General features: G+C 47.7%; 1 protein-coding gene and 1 long non-coding RNA gene across 6 annotated transcripts in view; one reads left to right on the plus strand and one right to left on the minus strand.

Annotated features, from left to right (window-relative positions):
• The first annotated feature begins 4598 nt into the window (after nucleotides 1-4598).
• On the plus strand, nucleotides 4599-9332 carry LOC129851287 (uncharacterized). Its single transcript, XR_008758957.1, has 2 exons — nucleotides 4599-6332; nucleotides 6381-9332. It is a non-coding gene; the product is annotated as an uncharacterized LOC129851287 (long non-coding RNA).
• The window catches only part of LOC129851286 (gamma-adducin-like), a 59443-nt gene continuing 45518 nt past the window's right edge, over nucleotides 7545-21469 (minus strand). For 2 of the 5 annotated variants that reach the window (XM_055917714.1, XM_055917715.1), the window contains exons 10-16: nucleotides 18628-18870; nucleotides 16772-16888; nucleotides 16480-16566; nucleotides 15924-15944; nucleotides 14047-14170; nucleotides 12444-12536; nucleotides 7545-10676 (exon numbers count right to left, since the gene is read on the minus strand). In XM_055917714.1, coding sequence (XP_055773689.1) covers nucleotides 10426-10676; nucleotides 12444-12536; nucleotides 14047-14170; nucleotides 15924-15944; nucleotides 16480-16566; nucleotides 16772-16888; nucleotides 18628-18870 — 936 coding nt within the window. In that variant the 3' untranslated portion in view covers nucleotides 7545-10425. The remainder of the gene's footprint in view (nucleotides 10677-12443; nucleotides 12537-14046; nucleotides 14171-15923; nucleotides 15945-16479; nucleotides 16567-16771; nucleotides 16889-18627; nucleotides 18871-21469) is intronic. The other 3 variants (XM_055917717.1, XM_055917716.1, XM_055917718.1) reach the window with 3 other exon arrangements.

A 21469-nucleotide genomic window follows, 5' to 3' on the forward strand; every position in this document is an offset into this window, starting at 1 on the left:
GCCAGGTCTGCCACCAGCGGCCTTTCTCAATGGCAAGGCTACTATGCTCACTGAGTCTGTACATAGTCAAAGCTTTCCTTAAGTTTGGGTCAGTCAGTGGTCAGGTACTGTGTCCTCTCTGTTTAGGGCCAAATAACATTCTAGTTTGCTCTGTTTTTTTGTTAATTCTTTCCAATGTGTCAAGTAATTATCTTTTTGTTTTCTCATGATTTGGTTGGGTCTAATTGTGTTGCTCTGTGCGATCTGTTTGTGAACAGAGCACCAGGTCCAGCTTGCTTAGGGGACTCTTCTCCAGGTTAATCTCTCTGTAGGTGGCTTTGTTATGGAAGGTTTGGGAATCACTTCCTTTTAGGAGGTTGTAGAATTTAACGTCTCTTTTCTGGATTTTGAAAATTATTGGGTATCGGCCTAATTCTGCTCTGCAGGCATTATTTGGTGTTTTACATTGTACACAGAGGATATCTTGTTGTCCCTCTCTGTTTCTCTCTCCTTTCTTTCTTTCTTTCTTTCTTTCTTTCTTTCTTTCTTTCTTTCTTTCTTTCTTTCTTTCTTTCTTTCTTTCTTTCTTTCTTTCTTTGTCTTTCTCTCTCTCTGTTTTCCTCTTTTCCCACCTATCTGCTCCCCCTCTCCGCCTCCCCCTGGCAGCCCCACAACCTGATATTAACAAGGGATTAGGGCACTCTGAAAACAACATGGGTAATTTCCTGTTGGAGAGAACTCAACTAAACTCTCTCTCCTCGCTCTTTCACTTCCTCCTTTCGCTCTCTCTTTCTCTCTCTCCGCCCAGACAGCCGGGCCTATAGAGATTTGGAGGGAGACGATGGAGGGGTGGGATGGGGAGGGAGGAAATGTAAGTGTGACTCCCCAGAGACTCTCCTTCTGTCAGGGTGAGAAAGGAGAGGATAGGAGGGGTGAGAGGATTCTTCCTGTATCCGTTCTCCCTCTCCTATTCTCCTCTATTCAGAACCTTTACTGATGAGGGATACATCTGTACTGACTGTACTGAGACCCTCCCTGACTCGACACACACACACACACACACACACACACACACACACACACACACACACACACACACACACACACACACACACACACACACACACACACACACACACACACACACACACACACACATCCCCCACCTCTCCTACTCACACATCCCCACATATCCTCGCACTCGCTGCCAAACATCCACTGTCACATGTGTCCATTGTGAAGAAATGTTGGTGAAGACACTGGAGATCAGGGCAGAGAAGAGAGTTTGCGTGACCAGGGCTGGGAGGAGAGCAGAGCAGGACAGGGCAGGACAGGGCAGAACAGAGCAGGACAGGACAGAGCAGGACAGGGCAGAGCAGGACAGGGCAGGGCAGGACAGGGCAGAGCAGGACAGGGCAGGGCAGGACAGGGCAGAGCAGGACAGGACCAGACAGGGCAGGACAGAGCAGAACAGAGCAGGACAGGACAGAGCAGGACCGGACAGGGCAGTACAGAGCAGGATAGGGCAGGACAGAGCAGGGTAGGACAGGGTAGGACTTGGCAGGACAGGGTAGGACAGAGCAGGACAGGACAGGGCAGGACAGAGCAGGACAGGGCAGGACAGAGCAGGGTAGGACAGGGTAGGACTTGGCAGGACAGGGTAGGACAGAGCAGGACAGGACAGGGCAGGACAGAGCAGGACAGGGCAGGACATAGCAGGGTAGGACAGGGTAGGACTTGGCAGGACAGGACAGGGCAGGACAGAGCAGGACAGGGCAGGACAGAGCAGGACAGGACAGAGCAGGACAGGACAGAGCAGGACAGGACAGGACAGAGCAGGACAGGACAGAGCAGGACAGGACAGAGCAGGACAGGACAGGACAGAGCAGGACAGGACAGGGTAGGACAGAGCAGGACAAGACAGAGCAGGACAGGACAGGACAGAGCAGGACAGGACAGAGCAGGACAGGACAGAGCAGGACAGGACAGGGTAGTACAGAGCAGGACAGGACAGGACAGAGCAGGACAGGGTAGGACAGAGCAGGACAGGACAGGACAGGGCAGGGCAGGGCAGAGCAGGACAGGACAGGACAGAGCAGGACAGGGTAGGACAGAGCAGGACAGGACAGGGTAGGACAGAGCAGGACAGGACAGGACAGAGCAGGACAGGACAGAGCAGGACAGGACAGGACAGAGCAGGACAGGACAGAGCAGGACAGGACAGGGCAGGACAGAGCAGGACAGGACAGGACAGAGCAGGACAGGACAGGACAGAGCAGGACAGGACAGGACAGAGCAGGACAGAGCAGGACAGGACAGAGCAGGACAGGACTGGACAGGACAGAGCAGGACAGGACAGGACAGAGCAGAGCAGAGCAGGACAGAGCAGGACAGGACAGGACAGAGCAGGACAGGACAGGGTAGGACAGAGCAGGACAGGACAGAACAGAGCAGGACAGGACAGAGCAGGACAGGACAGGACAGGACAGAGCAGGACAGGACAGGACAGAGCAGGACAGGACAGGGCAGGACAGAGCAGGACCGGGCAGGACAGAGCAGGACAGGACAGGACAGAGCAGGACAGGACAGAGCAGGACAGGACAGGACAGGACAGAGCAGGACAGGACAGGACAGGACAGAGCAGGACAGGACAGAGCAGGACAGGACAGAGCAGGACAGGACAGGACAGAGCAGGACAGGACAGGACAGGACAGAGCAGGACAGGACAGGGTAGGACAGAGCAGGACAGGACAGGACAGAGCAGGGCAGGCATTGGGTCCAGCAGTCCATGACCTTTTCACAATTGCATACTCCTTGCGTCATCTCTCCTCGTTTCCTTCTCAAAACCCATTGGACGAGAAGGTCGGAGGGGAGGGACCTTTGGCTTTCTCATCCAATGGGTTTTAAGAAGGAGACGAGAAAAGAGGATGCGAGGAATATGCAATTGAGTGCCATCTGGTCTTCTGGCCCAACCCAGCTCAACCTAACTCAACATAACTAACCCAGTCTGGTTAAGCACAATATCGCATGACATCATACTGAGCCATCTGAGTCAATATTCGAGTGTGTGTCTGAGTCAATAAGAGATTATTAACTGGGTGGTTTGAACCATGAATGCTGATTGGCTGACAGCCGTGGTATATCACACCGTATACCACAGGTATGACAAAACACGTGTTTTTCCTGCTCTAATTACGCTGGTAACCAGTTTATAATAGCAATAAGGCATCTCGGGTTTGTGGTATATAGCAAATATACCACGGCTAAGGGCTGTGTCCAGGCACTCTGCTTTGCGTTGTGCGTAAGAACAGCCCTTAGCCGTGGTATATTGGCCATATACCACACCCCCTCGGGCCTTATTGCTTAAATAACATTATGTCATTGTGGTTAGGGGGAATCCATGCCACTGACTCCTCTTACACTACTCATTTATATATTTCATCACAATGGTAGTGGATCTTCTTTTTATTCTATATCTAGACTACCTAGTCGTCAAATGCAGAAGCATTAAACAGAGCCACAGTTAGCCTGTTCAGAGCTGTGAAGGAAACAGAATTTGCATCCCAAATGGCACCCTATTCCCTATATAGTGCACTACGTTTGACCAGGTCCCAGTGCACTACAAAGAGAATAGGGTGCCATTTGGGACATAACAGAATCATCAGAGGAACCACTCAACCATCTATAAACACAGGACACAGGCTGACAGAGAGAGAGAGAAAGCATCTGTCTGTACAGTCTCATCTAGGAGGTGTTTTTATATTTCTGAACATTAAGCAGCGGCAACGCAGACAGGGCACGGGGTTGGTGGAGGGTGTTGAGCGATGGGTGGAGAGAAGGGGGTGAGAGGTAGACAGAGGGGGTAGAGACATAGGGGAGAGGATAGAGGTTGGGGAAAGAGAGGATAGAGAGAGAGGTGAGGGGATATAGTGAGAGGGGTTATTGAGTGGGTAGAGAGGGGTGGGAGGATACAGACAGAGATACAGAGAGGGTAGAGAGAAGGGACCGGATACTAGAGAGGGATAGAGGGGGGAGAGAGAGGGGACCGGATTCTAGAGAGGGATAGAGGGGGTAGAGAGAGGGTACGAGGGGGTAGAGAGAGGGGACCGGATACTAGAGAGGGATAGAGAGAGGGGACAAGGGGGTAGAGAGAAGGGACCAGATACTAGGGAGGGATGGGGGGGTAGAGAGAGGGGACTGGATACTAGGGAAGGATAGAGGGGGTAGAGAGAGTGAGGGGTTAGAGAGAGGAGGCAAGGGGGGAGAGAGGGGGCAAGAGGATGGGGGAGAAAGGGTGAGGAGGTAGAGAGAGAGAGGGCGAGGGGGTAGAGAGATGGGGCGAGGGGGTAGAGAGAGGGGGCGAGGGGGTAGAGAGAGGGGGCGAGAGGGTAGAGAGGGGGCGAGGTGGTAGAGACAGGGGGCGAGGGGGTAGAGAGAGGGGGCAAGGGGTGTCCTGTAGAGAGGGGATAGAGAACTGGGAACGGGGGTACAGGGGGGTGGGGGTGAGAGGCAGTGCCCCTGTTCTGTTCTCCAGACGGAGTCGTGCTGTGAGTGTCACAACCATGAGTCTGGGCTCATCCAGATGGATGCACAGCCAGGGGGAGTCGACATGATACACACTCACACACACACACACACACACACACACACACACACACACACACACACACACACACACACACACACACACACACACACACACACACACACACACAGTTCTACATACATTTGTGTGGCTGAATTTTTGGACTGCCACCCCTTCCCCCATGAAACAGACCCCCCATGACACGGGTTAGCATTAACATAGTAGCATCTACAGAAGGCCAGGCACCACTCTGATGAATATGGAGGAACAAGGGACCACTAAACAAGATGCTTCTCCTGAATAGACCCCTCCTCCATGACATGGTGACACGTGCTAGCAAAGTATCCCCATTCATAACATCTATAGTGTGGACTACAGTAGACCCTTAACAGCTTCCCCCAATAGACCCCCCATGACAGGGACTAGTAGGACAGTAGACTAGCCCCCCCTCCCCATATGCTACTGTATGACTATGTGGAACTGGTCAACAGAGGCCATTGTTTGGGTGCTACCCTCAACAGACACCACGGCACCGTGACCCCCTCCCTGTTCCCTCATCGAGTGTCAGTGTGTCCAGTGTAGTGAGCAGTAATATTTGATATGTGTATATACAGTATATATCAGTGGAGGCTGCTGAGGGGAGGACGATGAATAACAATGGCTGGAACGGAGTGAATGGAATGGCATCAACCCACGTGTTTTAATGTCTCTGATACCATTCCTCCTATTCTACTCCAGCCATTACCACGAGCCCACCTCCCTAATTAAGGTGCCACCAACCTCCTGTGGCATATATACCTCACATGCAACTCATAACAAGACTAAGCAATGTTTATCTCACTCCATAAAGATCATTAAAATATACAAGCAAGCATTAGGCAATGAGTTAATGTAGACTAGCAAGAATTGGTCTGAGAATTGTACACTACACAAGTGTTAGCTGAGGGGTTGAATGAACTACGGACATCACAGCATCAGACCTCTTGACTTGTTCGCCTTTAATGTTCAGTGCAGCAAAGTCTACATTTACTCAACAAAGTGCCATTATCAAATCACATTCATTAACGTCAGGGTCAGAGTTCAATGCAATGATTTCTGTCGACAAATCACAGAAGCAAACGCAACACTTAAGGGAAGCGGGTGAGAGGAGAAGAGAACGGGTAATATTGCTGTACTCCACTAACTCTTAGCCTCTCTCCCCTCCCCCACACACTCTCCCAGTCAGATTTAGGAAGCACAAAGTCATGGTAAGTTGCTTTTATATTTCATATTTTATTTATTTGCAGAGGAAAAATGCACAACGGCCCCCCCCCCGCAGAGCAACTCCACTAACAGTCCCATGTTTACCGTGCAATAAAGTCGGCATTTTGTGTCAACACTGTGCACTGTGATTGGTTAACATCAGCATGAAATGAACTCTGGATTGATTCGGTTCAGTTCCAGTTCTAGAAGGTTTGGCAGAATCACGACTCTTTGGAGGTGATGCGTACACATTACATTTGTGATAGATACACATACATTTAGGCGAGTCATAGAAGAAATATCATGGTGGGTCGCAGTCAAGTCAATAGTTTAGGTCCCAGTCAAGTCAGTAGTTTAGGTCCCAGTCAAGTCAGTAGTTTAGGTCCCAGTCAAGTCAGTAGTTTAGGTCCCAGTCAAGTCAGTAGTTTAGGTCCCAGTCAAGTCAGTAGTTTAGGTCCCAGTCAAGTCAATAGTTTAGGTCCCAGTCAAGTCAGTAGTTTAGGTCCCAGTCAAGTCAATAGTTTAGGTCCTAGTCAAGTCAATAGTTTAGGTCCCGGTCAAGTCAGTAGTTTAGGTCCCAGTCAAGTCAATAGTTTAGGTCCCAGTCAAGTCAGTAGTTTAGGTCCCAGTCAAGTCAATAGTTCAGGTCCCAGTCAAGTCAGTAGTTTAGGTCCCAGTCAAGTCAATAGTTTAGGTCCCAGTCAAGTCAATAGTTTAGGTCCCAGTCAAGTCAGTAGTTTAGGTCCCAGTCAAGTCAGTAGTTTAGGTCCCAGTCAAGTCAATAGTTTAGGTCCCAGTCAAGTCACTAGTTTAGGTCCCAGTCAAGTCAGTAGTTTAGGTCCCAGTCAAGTCAGTAGTTTAGGTCCCAGTCAAGTCAGTAGTTTAGGTCCCAGTCAAGTCAATAGTTTAGGTCCCAGTCAAGTCAGTAGTTTAGGTCCCAGTCAAGTTACTAGTTTAGGTCCCAGTCAAGTCAGTAGTTTAGGTCCCAGTCAAGTCAATAGTTTAGGTCCTTCTTTTCAAGATGTCCTATCTGTGCCTTTGCTAGCGTCACACTCCCCCTCTCTTTCACACACAGCCAAGCAAGCAAAACAAACAAACATACATGCAGCCATATGTAAGTTATCCTGTGCATTATCAATACATACATATATATATATATATATATTACAAAATATATGTCACCCTCTCTGTGCTATATAATGGTTGGTTGATTGATACTTAATATTTGTTCAGTAGCTTCTTCATCACCTCCAATACATCTCAGTATAATGTCTGGACATAAGCTTCTGGCCTCCAGGTTTTACACTGAAGGGGATTTTGCATAATTTGACAGTTGTTCATCTTTCATATGGACTATGTTCTCTATATATCATTGAAACCTGCATAGTACGTGTGTATACTGGTTTTGTATGTACAGGATAATATCAGTACACCGAGAAACAACTTTTAAAAACCATACAATATATTTGATTGCGTCCCCGTGTGCACACTAGATCTTTTCATTTATGAGTTAAACTTAAAATGATTGTGGATGGATTATGTTCAACATAAAGACAGACAGTTGGAAGAATGATACGAATGTTCATGAACGTGGATTGTAGGTGATTACGAGGTGATTTTCGCGCCAAAATAAATTGAATCGGAATTCAATTTCTTTTGCCACTAAAATGACTCCATAAAAGGAGTCCGCCACTTCAATCAGTTTAACAAGACATGGAAATGAAAAATAAAGCTCCCGTTTCTTAAAATACAGTTTTATTTTGTGAATTTACACTGATTAGCAACACATCTGAAAGCAACTCCATTATAGAACCATTTCTAATAGGATTTTTGTTCACAGGTCACAGGGAGGGAGGTCTTGGCTCATTACTTGCATGCTAAAGCAATCCTTTCTTTTTTTATAAGAAACAAAATGGTGGACAGAGGCATTAGTTAGTAAAACAAAGGTGCAAATGGTCGGTAGATGGGAGAGAAAAGTAAATAAAAGAACACAAATGCACATTCAATTAATCTGAGAGCGGTTTGTAAACGCTCGTACTGTAAATGGTTAATAAGGAAGGAGAAACCTAGTACTTGGTAAACGGAAAAAACTGAACTGAAAATCTGTCTGATATAAATGGAAAGATGAAAAATAAGAACTGTGTCAAAAAGGAGAAATGTTATGGGAAAAAAAGGGTACAATTGTGAGTAATTCTAAAAACATGGTGTGTTGATGTCATAGTTCTCCCTAAAACCCCACACATACACTTTTACATTTTCTAAAACTCACACACCTCAGCCCTTTTTCCAGCTGTTCATGTAACTATGACCAAAAAGCTCAACTCTGCTGTGAGACAGATGATAGGGCTATTTACACAGCTAAAGATGTGCCCTTCTCCTTTCCTCCTTCCATCCCCCTCTCCTTCTCTCGCTCCATCCCCCTCTCCTTCTCTCGCTCCATTCCCCTCTCCTTCTCTCGCTCCATCCCTCTCTCCTTCTCTCGCTCCATCCCCCTCTCCTTCTCTCGCTCCATCCCTCTCTCAATGTTCCAAATCCAATAGTTCACATTGCTAGCTGGGATATTGGTACATCTGTATATTAACTGTATTACTCTTTGTCTATATGCCACTTAGTCATCACTCTTCCATGATTTATATCTTCTAGAGAAATGACACGAGTTCCAGTTTCCACAACCGACAACATCGTGAAAGGAGCTGTTGAGATGCAAATAAAGAGAGAAACTAAAAAGAGAGGCTAGAGGCTACGCAAACAACGTCTAGACAACTATGAGCTGTCAAAGTGGTCTTATGAGCAGTCATAGGCATGACATAAGGGTGACGTAGGCCTAATGACAATCCAGGGAGCACTCTTGCCAAATTTGACGCCCGGGTGCGGGCAGGATAAGATTCTCAACCCTTGTCTCATGATTTAAAATATAGGAGAAAAATATAGTATAAGGCTTAAAAAAAAAGTCACACACAAAATACACGCCATAGCAACAACGGCGCCAGTTCCACGCTCAAGGCCCATGATTTTATATTTTATAACTGAAGATACTTTTTGTATATTGGGACCTGTTTTATTTATTTTCTTGTTTTGAACTGAGAAATCATACTTTTTCAAGCGTGACACAAATCTATATATTTTTCTTCTGAAACAACTCTCCACAACCTAAAGTGTATCTTCTTTACTCTGCTCCTGCTATCTACTTTCTTGCTTCTATAGATTCTATTGGTTCTCTGCTTCTAGAATCTCCTTCATAGTAGAAACCACCTGCAGCTACATTGTGTTAAGAGTCCTACCACAGTAAAAGTGCAGCACAATAAAATACAAAATATATAGTTAAAAATCTATACCCAACATATCCAGTTTACATATATCTCAGTTATATAGTATTTTTGTAATCGGAACAAGAATATAATTTGAGAGAAACCTGCAGGCAACACTAGAGCAACGTAGTCAGACATATAAATTCAGATTCTTGCAAAAACATGCGTAACCTCTTGTATTTCTCTGTAAAAGTATAGAAATGAGCACAAAACTGAGTGAGATGACTACTACCAAATTGTGTTCAATTAAAAAAACTAAAATGTAATCTTATTTATTGAGATGACATGTTTTTATGATCTAAATGAGATTAAAAAGTATATAAATGATGATTCGTCACTAAAACGTGATTTTTTTTTATTCCTTTTAGTTTGGCAAAATAAAAATGAAATTATTAAGAGGACAATAAAAAATGAGATGTGAGTTTAGAGTGAATCAACAGCGGTGAACAACTGAGATGAAGGTCGGAGGTCGACTAGAAGAGAGCTAGGTAATGTAAATATAGATTCACTTTTAACAGAAGGTGAGAGGAGGAGGAGGAAGAGGAGCAACAAAAAGAGGGATGAAAGAGAGAAACGAAGCGAGAGGCAGAGAGAGAAAGAGAAAACAAGAAGTGAGAGTGAAAGAAAGAAAAGGTGTAAATTTAAAGCCATCTCAAACCAGTTTTCCAGTCGGACTATTACTTTGTGGCCTCTGATTTCAGTCCTCTATGTATTGAAGAAGCAGACCTCATATGAGAAGAAAATCTAAGCGAAAAGAACATGGTGGTTGTTATGGTTACAATAAGGGCGTAAAGCGTTTCCGTACGCTAGCTAGTCACCATATTGTGCAGTTTAATAATACCACTGATGCATATCTAGACCCGCCAGTGTTGGCTGGAGATTATGAAGCAAGGAATACGATTGGCTGTTTCTAATTCCATAATCAACCATTAGCCAATGGCAGAGAAGAAGTGACATAATCAGCCAATGGCAGTGAATATTGAACATTGGGGAGGAGTCAGTTTTCCAGAATCAGTTGTTGCAGCTTTATCATTTTAATCCTCGCCTTCCCAAATCAATGAGCCTTCACTTCTAGGCAGGGGAAGAGAATCCTCAACTCAATTCATCACTTTTCGCGCAAGTCTAAAAAATGTTAACTTAAAAGAACAATTTGTTAAAAAACACAATTAAAATAAAATCTTATTTTTTTAAATGACAAAAGAGGACACTGACAAAAACAAAAATAAAAACATACAAAAAAATAGGAGGGGTCCCCTCTTTCTTCTTAAACTGTATATAGGCTTTAATATCACTCCCTCCATCTCTCTTTCTCTAGACCTCCATTTTCTCTTTCTTTTTGTTCTTCTTGAGGAAGGAGGGAGTGCGGAACTTCTTCTTCTTCTTGTTGGGGGACTTGGAGGGCGAGCTCTCGGGGGAGAGGGCGGCGTCTTCGATCTTCTCGCCGGTGCGGACCTTGACCTCAATGCTCTCCACGCTGGTGGTCAGCTGACTGACCCGTTTGCTCAGCTCGTCGTTCACCTCATGGTCGCCGCCGTCCTTGCCGTTCTGCATCGTGTGGTTCTCTGGAAAGAGCAGGGGTCAGAGGTCAGACAGGGTAGACCATCACCAACCACAACAACAATAAACCTGATTCTGTGTCTGCTACAGACCTGTATACTATGTTGTTTGACCACAAAATATGTTCAGGTGCTACTACGAATAACTTTTCCAAATTCCCAGGTTTTCCAGAAATCCTGGTTGGAAGACACTGGAATCAGGAAGGAATAACCAGGGAATCAGGAAGGAATAACCAGGGGATCAGTAAGGAATAACCAGGGAATCAGGAAGGAATAACCAGGGAATCAGTAAGGAATAACCAGGGAATCAGTAAGGAATAACCAGGGAATCAGTGAGGAATAACCAGGGAATCAGTGAGGAATAACCAGGGAATCAGTGAGGAATAACCAGGGAATCAGTGAGGAATAACCAGGGAATCAGTGAGGAATAACCAGGGAATCAGTGAGGAATAACCAGGGAATCAGTGAGGAATAACCAGGGAATCAGTGAGGAATAACCAGGGAATCAGTGAGGAATAACCAGGGAATCAGTGAGGAATAACCAGGGAATCAGTGAGGAATAACCAGGGAATCAGTGAGGAATAACCAGGGAATCAGTGAGGAATAACCAGGGAATCAGGAAGGAATAACCAGGGAATCAGGAAGGAATAACCAGGGAATCAGGAAGGAATAACCAGGGGATCAGTAAGGAATAACCAGGGAATCAGTAAGGAATAACCAGGGAATTAGGAAGGAATAACCAGGGAATCAGGAAGGAATAACCAGGGAATCAGGAAGGAATAACCAGGGAATCAGGAAGGAATAACCAGGGAACCAGGAAGGAATAACCAGGGAACCAGGAAGGAATAACCAGGGAACCAGGAAGGAATAACCAGGGAATCTGGGAATCCTCCAACTGGGATTTCTGTAAAACCTGGGAATTTGGGGAAAATTGCAACCCTCGGTGCCTAATTTACCAGGAACCAAGAGCAACCTTGGAGAGGGTGTCAACTGATGTCACCAACCCTCTCTGAAATCTGTCAGTACAGCTGGTGCCTGTTAACTAATCAACACAAGTTCAATGATCACCCTTTTCAATAGAGTGCATTTCACAGCCAATGTTAATGTGACCATGACTATGTACTGTACAGGGATCCAGTTACCACACCAAGAGTGTTCTTACAAGCACTGTTCTACCACAAGAGAATTTCAATGTACTACAATGAACCAACGCGTGACATCACAAGAGGTTGCTGAGCAATAATCGACCCGACTTGGCCCCCACAGGAGAAGAACTGGTTGACTTAAGTCAAAAACGGTGTCACGAATTGTGTCGCACACACACACACACACACACACACACACACACACACACACACACACACACACACACACACACACACACACACACACAGAGAGTAGTTTGCTGTGGGGAGCTGTGTTGATGGCTACTCTAGTGTTCTGTAGTTACGTGGTGTTGGTGTGTGTTGTTCAAAGAGACAGGAAGTAGTTACTACAGGAAGTAAAACTGAGTCATTGTTAATGATTAAGAGGAAGAAAGACACTATAGAATTGGCACTGATTAAACATAGTAAAGTTGATTTCACAATGTAGTAGGTTTCCATATAACTTTGTTATTATATCTATTATCTATTATAACATTTGAGGTAAAAGTGGAACCAAAGGAATGTAGAATGTGTTTTTGACATAATAAAACACAGCACAACCTTAGTAAAAACGTGTTCTGTTGAAACGCACACAAAGACATTTCACAAGGTTCTCTCTGTGTGATACCTTGTTTAGCTGGAGTTATTTGCGGGGACTGAGTTTGGGACAGAGACTGAGAGAGAGTGGAAGCGTCGTTGGAGGTTAGGTCGTGCTCGTCATCTGCAGGAGTGGGTGAGGGGTGAGGGATGAGGGGGTGGGAGTAAGGGGTCAGGGGGTGAGGGATGAGGGGGTGGGAGTAAGGGGTCAGGGGGGTGAGGGATGAGGGGGTGGGAGTAAGGGGTCAGGGGGTGAGGGATGAGGGGGTGGGAGTAAGGGGTCAGGGGGTGAGGGATGAGGGGGTGGGAGTAAGGGGTCAGGGGGTGAGGGATGAGGGGGTGGGAGTAAGGGGTCAGGGGGTGAGGGTTTGGGATGAGGGTTGAAGAGGTGGGAGTAAGGGGTCAGGGGGTGAGGGTTTGGGGTGAGGGATGAGGGGGTGGGAGTAAGGGGTCAGGGGGTGAGGGTTTGGGATGAGGGTTGAAGAGGTGGGAGTAAGGGGTCAGGGGGTGAGGGTGTGGGGTGTGGGATGAGGGGGTGGGAGTAAGGGGTCAGGGGGTGAGGGTTTGGGATGAGGGTTGAAGAGGTGGGAGTAAGGGGTCAGGGGGTGAGGGATGAGGGTTGAAGAGGTGGGAGTAAGGGGTCAGGGGGTGAGGGTATGGGATGAGGGTTGAAGAGGTGGGAGTAAGGGGTCAGGGGGTGAGGGTTTGGGATGAGGGTTGAAGAGGTGGGAGTAAGGGGTCAGGGGGTGAGGAGGGGGAGAGGGTTTGGGTTGAGGGGTAAGGGTGAGGGAGTGGGTTGGTAGGAATAGGGTTGGGGGGGGTGAGAGAGGGAAGTGAGGGTTTGGGGGGGGGGGGGGGTGAGAGAGATTAGTGTTGACACACATGTTAGAGGCAAGACAGCACAAACAGATCTGGGACCAGGCTACGTTGGGTTACATGGAACGTAGTGGTCGTACAGTACCTCCAGTACATACTGTGAGGAATCTAAGGGGTTAACGTGGTTCATTTAACCACCAGGTCATTCATCTGGCCATTACTAATACTATTAGTTTATAAGTATACATCAATCCAGTGCCATTCCAAAACCCATTCATTATCACAGTGGAGTTATAGCATTACAGACAAACAGTCATTCTTCAGACTATCAACATCATAGTATACATAACAGCACATAGTATTACTGTGAGCATGGACATGCAAAAGAACATTCTAGAAGGAGCATAAGAACATTCTATAAGGAGCATAATATGGAATCCAGATTGGACTGGTGTAGAGTAGGTGGGGATAGGGGGTGGATGGTGTCATGGCAACCGGGCCCACTCATACAGTGGGTGTGAAAACCTGCTGTGGGCCAGTCTGTCTGTTCTGTTGGCCGCCTTACTCATAGGATGGAGGGATGGTTCCCTGCTGCACACACACGTTACGACAGGCAGGGGTTTTGTGTTTCTCTGTGGTTCTGTATGGGTGTGTGTGTGTTTCTCTGTGGTTCTGTATGGGTGTGTGTGTGTGTGTGTGTTTATCTGTGGTTCTGTATGTGTGTGTGTGTTTCTCTGTGGTTCTGTATGTGTGTGTGTGTGTGTGTTTCTCTGTGGTTCTGTATGGGTGTGTGACTTCTCTGTGTGACTCTCTCTTACCACTCAGCCCCAGCTGTCTCTTCTCTACGTTCATCGTGTATTCGTCCATCTCTTTCTCAGACAGCTGACTGAAGGGGTTAGGAGGTAGAGGAACCATCTGGTCATCCTCTGATGCCACATAGGGCTGGAGAGAGAGAGAGTGGAGGGAGAGAGAGAGAGAGTGGAGGGAGAGAGAGAGAGAGTGGAGGGAGAGAGAGAGAGAGTGGAGGGAGAGAGAGAGAGAGTGGAGGGAGAGAGAGAGAGGGAGAGAGAGGGAGAGGAGGGAGAGAGAGAGAGAGAGAGAGAGAGAGAGTGTGGAGGGAGAGAGAGAGGGGGAGAGAGAGGAGGGAGAGAGAGAGAGGAGGGAGAGAGAGAGAGAGAGAGTGGAGGGAGAGAGAGAGAGGAGGGAGAGAGAGAGAGAGAGAGTGGAGGGAGAGAGAGAGAGGAGGGAGAGAGTGAAGAGAGAGTGGAGAGAGTGGAGGGAGAGAGAGAGAGGAGGGAGAGAGTGAAGAGAGAGTGGAGAGAGTGAAGAGAGAGTGGAGAGGAGGGAGAGTGGAGAGGAGGGAGAGTGGAGAGAGAGAGAGAGTGGAGAGAGAGAGAAAGAGAGTGGGAGAGAAAGAGAGTGGGAGAGAGAGTGGAGAGAGAGGAGAGAGTGAGTGGAGAGGGATAGGAGGGAGAGAGAGAGAGGAGGGAGAGAGAGAGAGAGAGAGTGGAGGGAGAGAGAGAGAGGAGGGAGAGAGAGAGAGAGAGAGTGGAGGGAGAGAGAGAGAGGAGGGAGAGAGTGAAGAGAGAGTGGAGAGAGTGGAGGGAGAGAGAGAGAGGAGGGAGAGAGTGAAGAGAGAGTGGAGAGAGTGAAGAGAGAGTGGAGAGGAGGGAGAGTGGAGAGGAGGGAGAGTGGAGAGAGAGAGAGAGTGGAGAGAGAGAGAAAGAGAGTGGGAGAGAAAGAGAGTGGGAGAGAGAGTGGAGAGAGAGGAGAGAGTGAGTGGAGAGGGATAGGAGGGAGAGAGAGTGGAGAGAGTAGAGAGAGTGGAGAGAGTGGGGAGAGAGAGAGTGGGGAGAGAGAGTGGGGAGAGAGAGTGGAGGGAGAGAGAGTGGAGGGAGAGCGAGTGGAGGGAGAGCGAGTGGAGGGAGAGCGAGTGGAGGGAGAGCGAGTGGAGGGAGAGCGAGTGGAGGGAGAGCGAGTGGAGGGAGAGCGAGTGGAGGGAGAGCGAGTGGAGGGAGAGAGGAGAGGGAGAGAGGAGAGAGAGAGAGGAGAGAGAGAGAGGAGAGAGAGGAGGGAGAGTGGAGAGAGAGAGAGAGAGTGGAGAGAGAGAGAGTGGAGAGAGAGGAGAGAGAGAGTGAAGAGAGAGAGTGGAGAGAGAGAGAGAGTAGAGAGAGAGTGGAGACAGAGAGTGGAGAGAAGAAAGAGAGTGGAGTTAACATAGGATCAGACATTAGACTCCCCAGACTTTTAACACGGACCGATACATTCCCAAGTTAGCACCAGAGTGAGTACACTAAGTCATGCCAGTTCATCGTAAACCACAACACACACTGACACACAATTGACACACAATTCAATAGAAATGGGCATATCACACAAACACACTCCAATACTTTCAAATGACTTACCAACAACAATGATTAAGAGACACTGTCTAACATGAATGTTGTTCTGTCACAACCACATCTGAACATGCACAACACACATTGGGTGACATAAGGAAGTAGAAAAACCTTGGTCATTCATTGGTGGAGGGCACTATCATGCGTAAACAACTCAATTTCACTCGCACCTCCAAAAACACACAAACAGTGACCATGTGACCTAACAGGACACCAACTGAAACGACAAACAGGTTATAAAAATGCACTAACACTTCACACTGTAGTATTCAAAAAGCCCGTAGAGACATTACCTTTACACGGACCGGCTGATCCTTCAACACGACACAAACACCATGTAGGGGAACAATATTTAATAAGTGATCAAATCTCACACTAATCAGTTTAATCTCAACTCTGATAACAGGCAGAGAGACCTGGATTGTGTTATTTCCTTGCTATGAGATGATGCCAACCACCAAAATGCTGCCAAGAAGATCCAAAAGGATTCAGGTATTCACCAAAGTTGGCACGTTGAACGACGGATGTCATTACAGAATCCCAGAGCCATAGAGATGTGTACTTCTGCTTCTAAACAATACATTAGCCCCACCTACTGGTCAAAGTTGGCAAACGCAGTAACAAATAGCTAAACCTATCTAGGCTGGATGATATGGATTACTTAGCATAATCCTCAAGGATGCTCACAGCCTGCCTATAATTCAAAAGACTGTCATATATTGAAATAAATATTGAAATGTAATGGGAACCACGTTAGTTGCTGTTTATGACACTGTTATGGATGTATCACCAACAGGACTTCAGGCAAAGTGGCAACAGATATATTGGTTTGTCAGAGTTGCCACTCACCATTCGAGGTTCGTCCAATGGGATGCCTGCCAGGTGGTGAGAGCGAGGTCCTGACGTCATCATGTCGAATCTGTTCTGCTCTCTGATCTGTGATAAGACATAAGTGACATCACTTACAGCTACACAACCAGGAAGTAAATGGTAAGGATTGTGGTTCTGATAGAACGGTGGAAGTCAGAGAAGAGTTAAGTTGAAGTTGGCCTTCGTGATCCAGGGTCAGTTTTGCCTTTCCCCTACTGATGTTTATGGTTAAGATGTATGGAGGGTAGCTGATCCTAGATCTGTGACTTACTCGGTTTCTCCTCTCCAGCACCTCGCTAGGGTTGGTGTTCATAGGGACAAACTGGTTGGGGTCCTCGATGCGGATCGGAGTGCCGCTGCTGTTACCACCTTCCTCAGACTTCATCCACTGTAGAGATCAGACATACACCAATCAGACATACACCAATCAGACATACACCAATCAGACATACACCAATCAGACATACACCAATCAGACATACACCAATCAGACATACATCAATCAGACATACACCAATCAGACATACACCAATCAGACATACACCAATCAGACATACACCAATCAGACATACACCAATCAGACATACATCAATCAGACATACACCAATCAGACATACACCAATCAGACACAGACCAATCAGACACAGACCAATCAGACACAGACCAATCAGACACAGACCAATCAGACACAGACCAATCAGACATACACCAATCAGACATACACCAATCAGACATACACCAATCAGACACAGACCAATCAGACACAGACCAATCAGACACAGACCAATCAAACACAGACCAATCAGACACAGACCAATCAGACACAGACCAATCAGACACAGACCAATCAGACACAGACCAATCAGACATACACCAATCAGACACAGACCAATCAGACACAGACCAATCAGACACAGACCAATCAGACATACACCAGTCAGACATACACCAATCTGTCTAGTTCATCTGGGAAAGGCAGCCCAATTCTGATATTCTTTTCATAAATTGCTTTTGACCAATCAGAGCAGCTCTGAAAAAGATCTGATGTGAAAAGATCGGAAGTGATTGTACAAAAGACTGATTAGTGGAAAAATTGGGCTGCCTGTGTAAACGTAGCCAAGGTGAACTTGCTGCTATTCCTTTCTGAGTCATTATATGTGGTAATATCACAAAGATGTCATTCTATAACATACCAGGAGACGGCAGTGTAATATAAGGTTTCACCAGAATGTGTATCAGAGAACGTCAGATTGGCTCTAGACTAACACCTGAGCTAGTCAGGACTAAGACCTTCACAACACAATGTGTAGACATGAACAGGGAGCTCTGTTTCATCAACACTGACCATATGTGTGTGTGTGTGTGTGTGTGTGTGTGTGTGTGTGTGTGTGTGTGTGTGTGTGTGTGTGTGTGTGTGTGTCTGTCTACAGTATGAGTACTGACCATGGCCCTGGTGTGTTCATATAGAGTGTTAACCCTCCCTACAGTATGAGTACTGACCATGGTCCTGGTGTGTTCATATAGAGTGTTAACCCTCCCTACAGTATGAGTACTGACCATGGCTCTGGTGTGTTCATATAGAGTGTTAACCCTCCCTACAGTATGAGTACTGACCATGCCCCTGGTGCGTTCATATAGAGTGTTAACCCTCCCTACAGTATGAGTACTGACCATGATCCTGGTGTGTTCATATAGAGTGTTAACCCTCCCTACATTATGAGTACTGACCATGGTCCTGGTGTGTTTATATAGAGTGTTAACCCTCCCTACAGTATGAGTACTGACCATGATCCTGGTGTGTTCATATAGAGTGTTAACCCTCCCTACATTATGAGTACTGACCATGGTCCTGGTGTGTTCATATAGAGTGTTAACCCTCCCTACAGTATGAGTACTGACCATGGTTCTGGTGTGTTCATATAGAGTGTTAACCCTCCCTACAGTATGAGTACTGACCATGGTCCTGGTGTGTTCATATAGAGTGTTAACCCTCCCTACAGTATGAGTACTGACCATGGTCCTGGTGTGTTCATATAGAGTGTTAACCCTCCCTACATTATGAGTACTGACCATGGTCCTGGTGTGTTCATATAGAGTGTTAACCCTCCCTACAGTATGAGTACTGACCATGGTCCTGGTGCGTTCGTCCACGGCCGCCACGTTAACCTTCATATAACTGTTAGGGCTGTTGAGCCAGCGCGTCTTCTCCCGGGCCTGTCTCTGCTGGAGGAACTTAAACGGCAGCCGCGCGGCGCCCTCCTCCTCCTCGAACATAAACGCCGTCACCGTGGCCGGGATCTCCACGTCGGACTTGTGCCGAGGCTTCTCCCGAACGATGGGGTGGCGGTAAGCGTAGCCCGTCCGGTAGCCCTGTGGGGAAAAGGATACACAAATCAATCCACTCAACGTCCTGTACATAGTGTGTTCAGTCCGGTAGCCCTGTGGGGAAAACAAACGACAGAAATGGAATCCTATTTGTAGATGGACGTTTTGTACAGTACTTATTTGTCACAAAGTTTCTAAGTCCCTAGAGAGGAAGACGAGGTAAAAGTGGGAGGAAAGAAGACTCTTTGGTAGTGGAACAAAATGTTTTCAAGCTTTTGATCTCCCCATTCATCTAGAGTTCATTTTCAATAGTGCAAGTCCTCTCTGTAGAATCTTCACTACATAGGAATGTAGTTCGTGTCTCTGTCCCACCCTTAACATTTGGACACAGCCTTGGACTCAAAACTATCGCCTCTGTCCACTAAGGAAAACGGAGAGAGAGAGCGAGCGAGAGCGAGAGAGGGACAGTCCGGCCACTATCCCATGATTCCTAGCTGTGGGAGAACGGAAAAAACGATGATGTGTAGCAAGAGGGGTTCCTGGCATCCATGACAATGGAGTGTGTTCAGATACTTCCTGTCCCTTTCTCCCCCTCTCTCTTTATCCGTCTTTCTCCTCTCTGTCCCTCGCTCTCTCTCTCTCACCCTGTATAGCGCTCCTCTTCTCTATCCATGACTTAACTCTTAACTCTTTCTCATCCCTCTCTCGTCCTCCCTCCTTTTCATCGATACCAGACTATCCTGTCAGTGTCAATCACATATAGACTTTAACCAGGTGTTCGGAGACCAGACTCAACCTTTCAACTGGACTCAGGAAACACAGAATCAGAATCAGATGAGGTTCTTGGCATGCAGCTTCGTCTCCATATCAGCGGTATCTGCCGTGGTGTTGTGAAACATGTTATTCCGGTATATTCTGTACTATAAGAAATAGTGTTTTTACGAGGTGTGAGACGAGACTATGTGATAGGAGAAGGGAGAGAGTCTCTCTGCTATAAGCTCAGCAGTGTCTGATCCTTGAGGGATCAGGTGTTGTTATGAAGCCTCCCAGTCAGAGTTCCAGCAGGGCCCAGACCATAGATCACTCACCCGGTCCCAAGTCTACAGGGCCCAGACCATAGATCACTCACCCGGTCCCAAGTCTACAGGGCCCAGACCATAGATCACTCACCCGGTCCCAAGTCTACAGGGCCCAGACCATAGATCACTGACCCGGTCCCAAGTCTACAGGGCCCAGACCATAGATCACTGACCCGGTCCCAAGTCTACAGGGCCCAGACCATAGATCACTCACCCGGTCCCAAGTCTACAGGGCCCAGACCATAGATCACTGACCCGGTGCCAAGTCTACAGGGCCCAGACCATAGATCACTCACCCGGTCTCAAGTCTACAGGGCCCAGACCATAGATCACTCACCCGGTCCCAAGTCTACAGGGCCCAGACCATAGATCACTCACCCATTCCCAAGTCTACAGGGCCCAGACCATAGATCACTGACCCGGTCCCAAGTCTACAGGGCCCAGACCATAGATCACTGACCCGGTCCCAAGTCTACAGGGCCCAGACCATAGATCACTGACCCGGTCCCAAGTCTACAGGGCCCAGACCACAGATCACTGACCCAGTCCCAAGTCTACAGGGCCCAGACCATAGATCACTGACCCGGTCCCAAGTCTACAGGGCCCAGACCATAGATCACTGACCCGGTCCCAAGTCTACAGGGCCCAGACCATAGATCACTGACCCGGTCCCAAGTCTACAGGGCCCAGACCATAGATCACTGACCCGGTCCCAAGTCTACAGGGCCCAGACCATAGATCACTGACCCGGTCCCAAGTCTACAGGGCCCAGAGCATAGATCACTGACCCAGTCCCAAGTCTACAGGGCCCAGAGCATAGATCACTGACCCGGTCCCAAGTCTACAGGGCCCAGAGCATAGATCACTGACCCGGTCCCAAGTCTACAGGGCCCAGAGCATAGATCACTGACCCGGTCCCAAGTCTACAGGGCCCAGACCATAGATCACTGACCCGGTCCCAAGTCTACAGGGCCCAGACCATAGATCACTGACCCGGTCCCAAGTCTACAGGGCCCAGAGCATAGATCACTGACCCGGTCCCAAGTCTACAGGGCCCAGAGCATAGATCACTGACCCGGTCCCAAGTCTACAGGGCCCAGACCATAGATCACTCACCCGGTCCCAAGTCTACAGGGCCCAGACCATAGATCACTGACCCGGTCCCAAGTCTACAGGGCCCAGAGCATAGATCACTGACCCGGTCCCAAGTCTACAGGGCCCAGAGCATAGATCACTGACCCGGTCCCAAGTCTACAGGGCCCAGAGCATAGATCACTGACCCGGTCCCAAGTCTACAGGGCCCAGACCATAGATCACTGACCCGGTCCCAAGTCTACAGGGCCCAGACCATAGATCACTGACCCGGTCCCAAGTCTACAGGGCCCAGAGCATAGATCACTGACCCGGTCCCAAGTCTACAGGGCCCAGAGCATAGATCACTGACCCGGTCCCAAGTCTACAGGGCCCAGAGCATAGATCACTGACCCGGTCCCAAGTCTACAGGGCCCAGAGCATAGATCACTGACCCGGTCCCAAGTCTACAGGGCCCAGACCATAGATCACTG

The sequence above is a fragment of the Salvelinus fontinalis genome, chromosome 3 (genome assembly GCF_029448725.1).
Source record: "Salvelinus fontinalis isolate EN_2023a chromosome 3, ASM2944872v1, whole genome shotgun sequence".
Classification (NCBI taxonomy): domain Eukaryota; kingdom Metazoa; phylum Chordata; class Actinopteri; order Salmoniformes; family Salmonidae; genus Salvelinus; species Salvelinus fontinalis.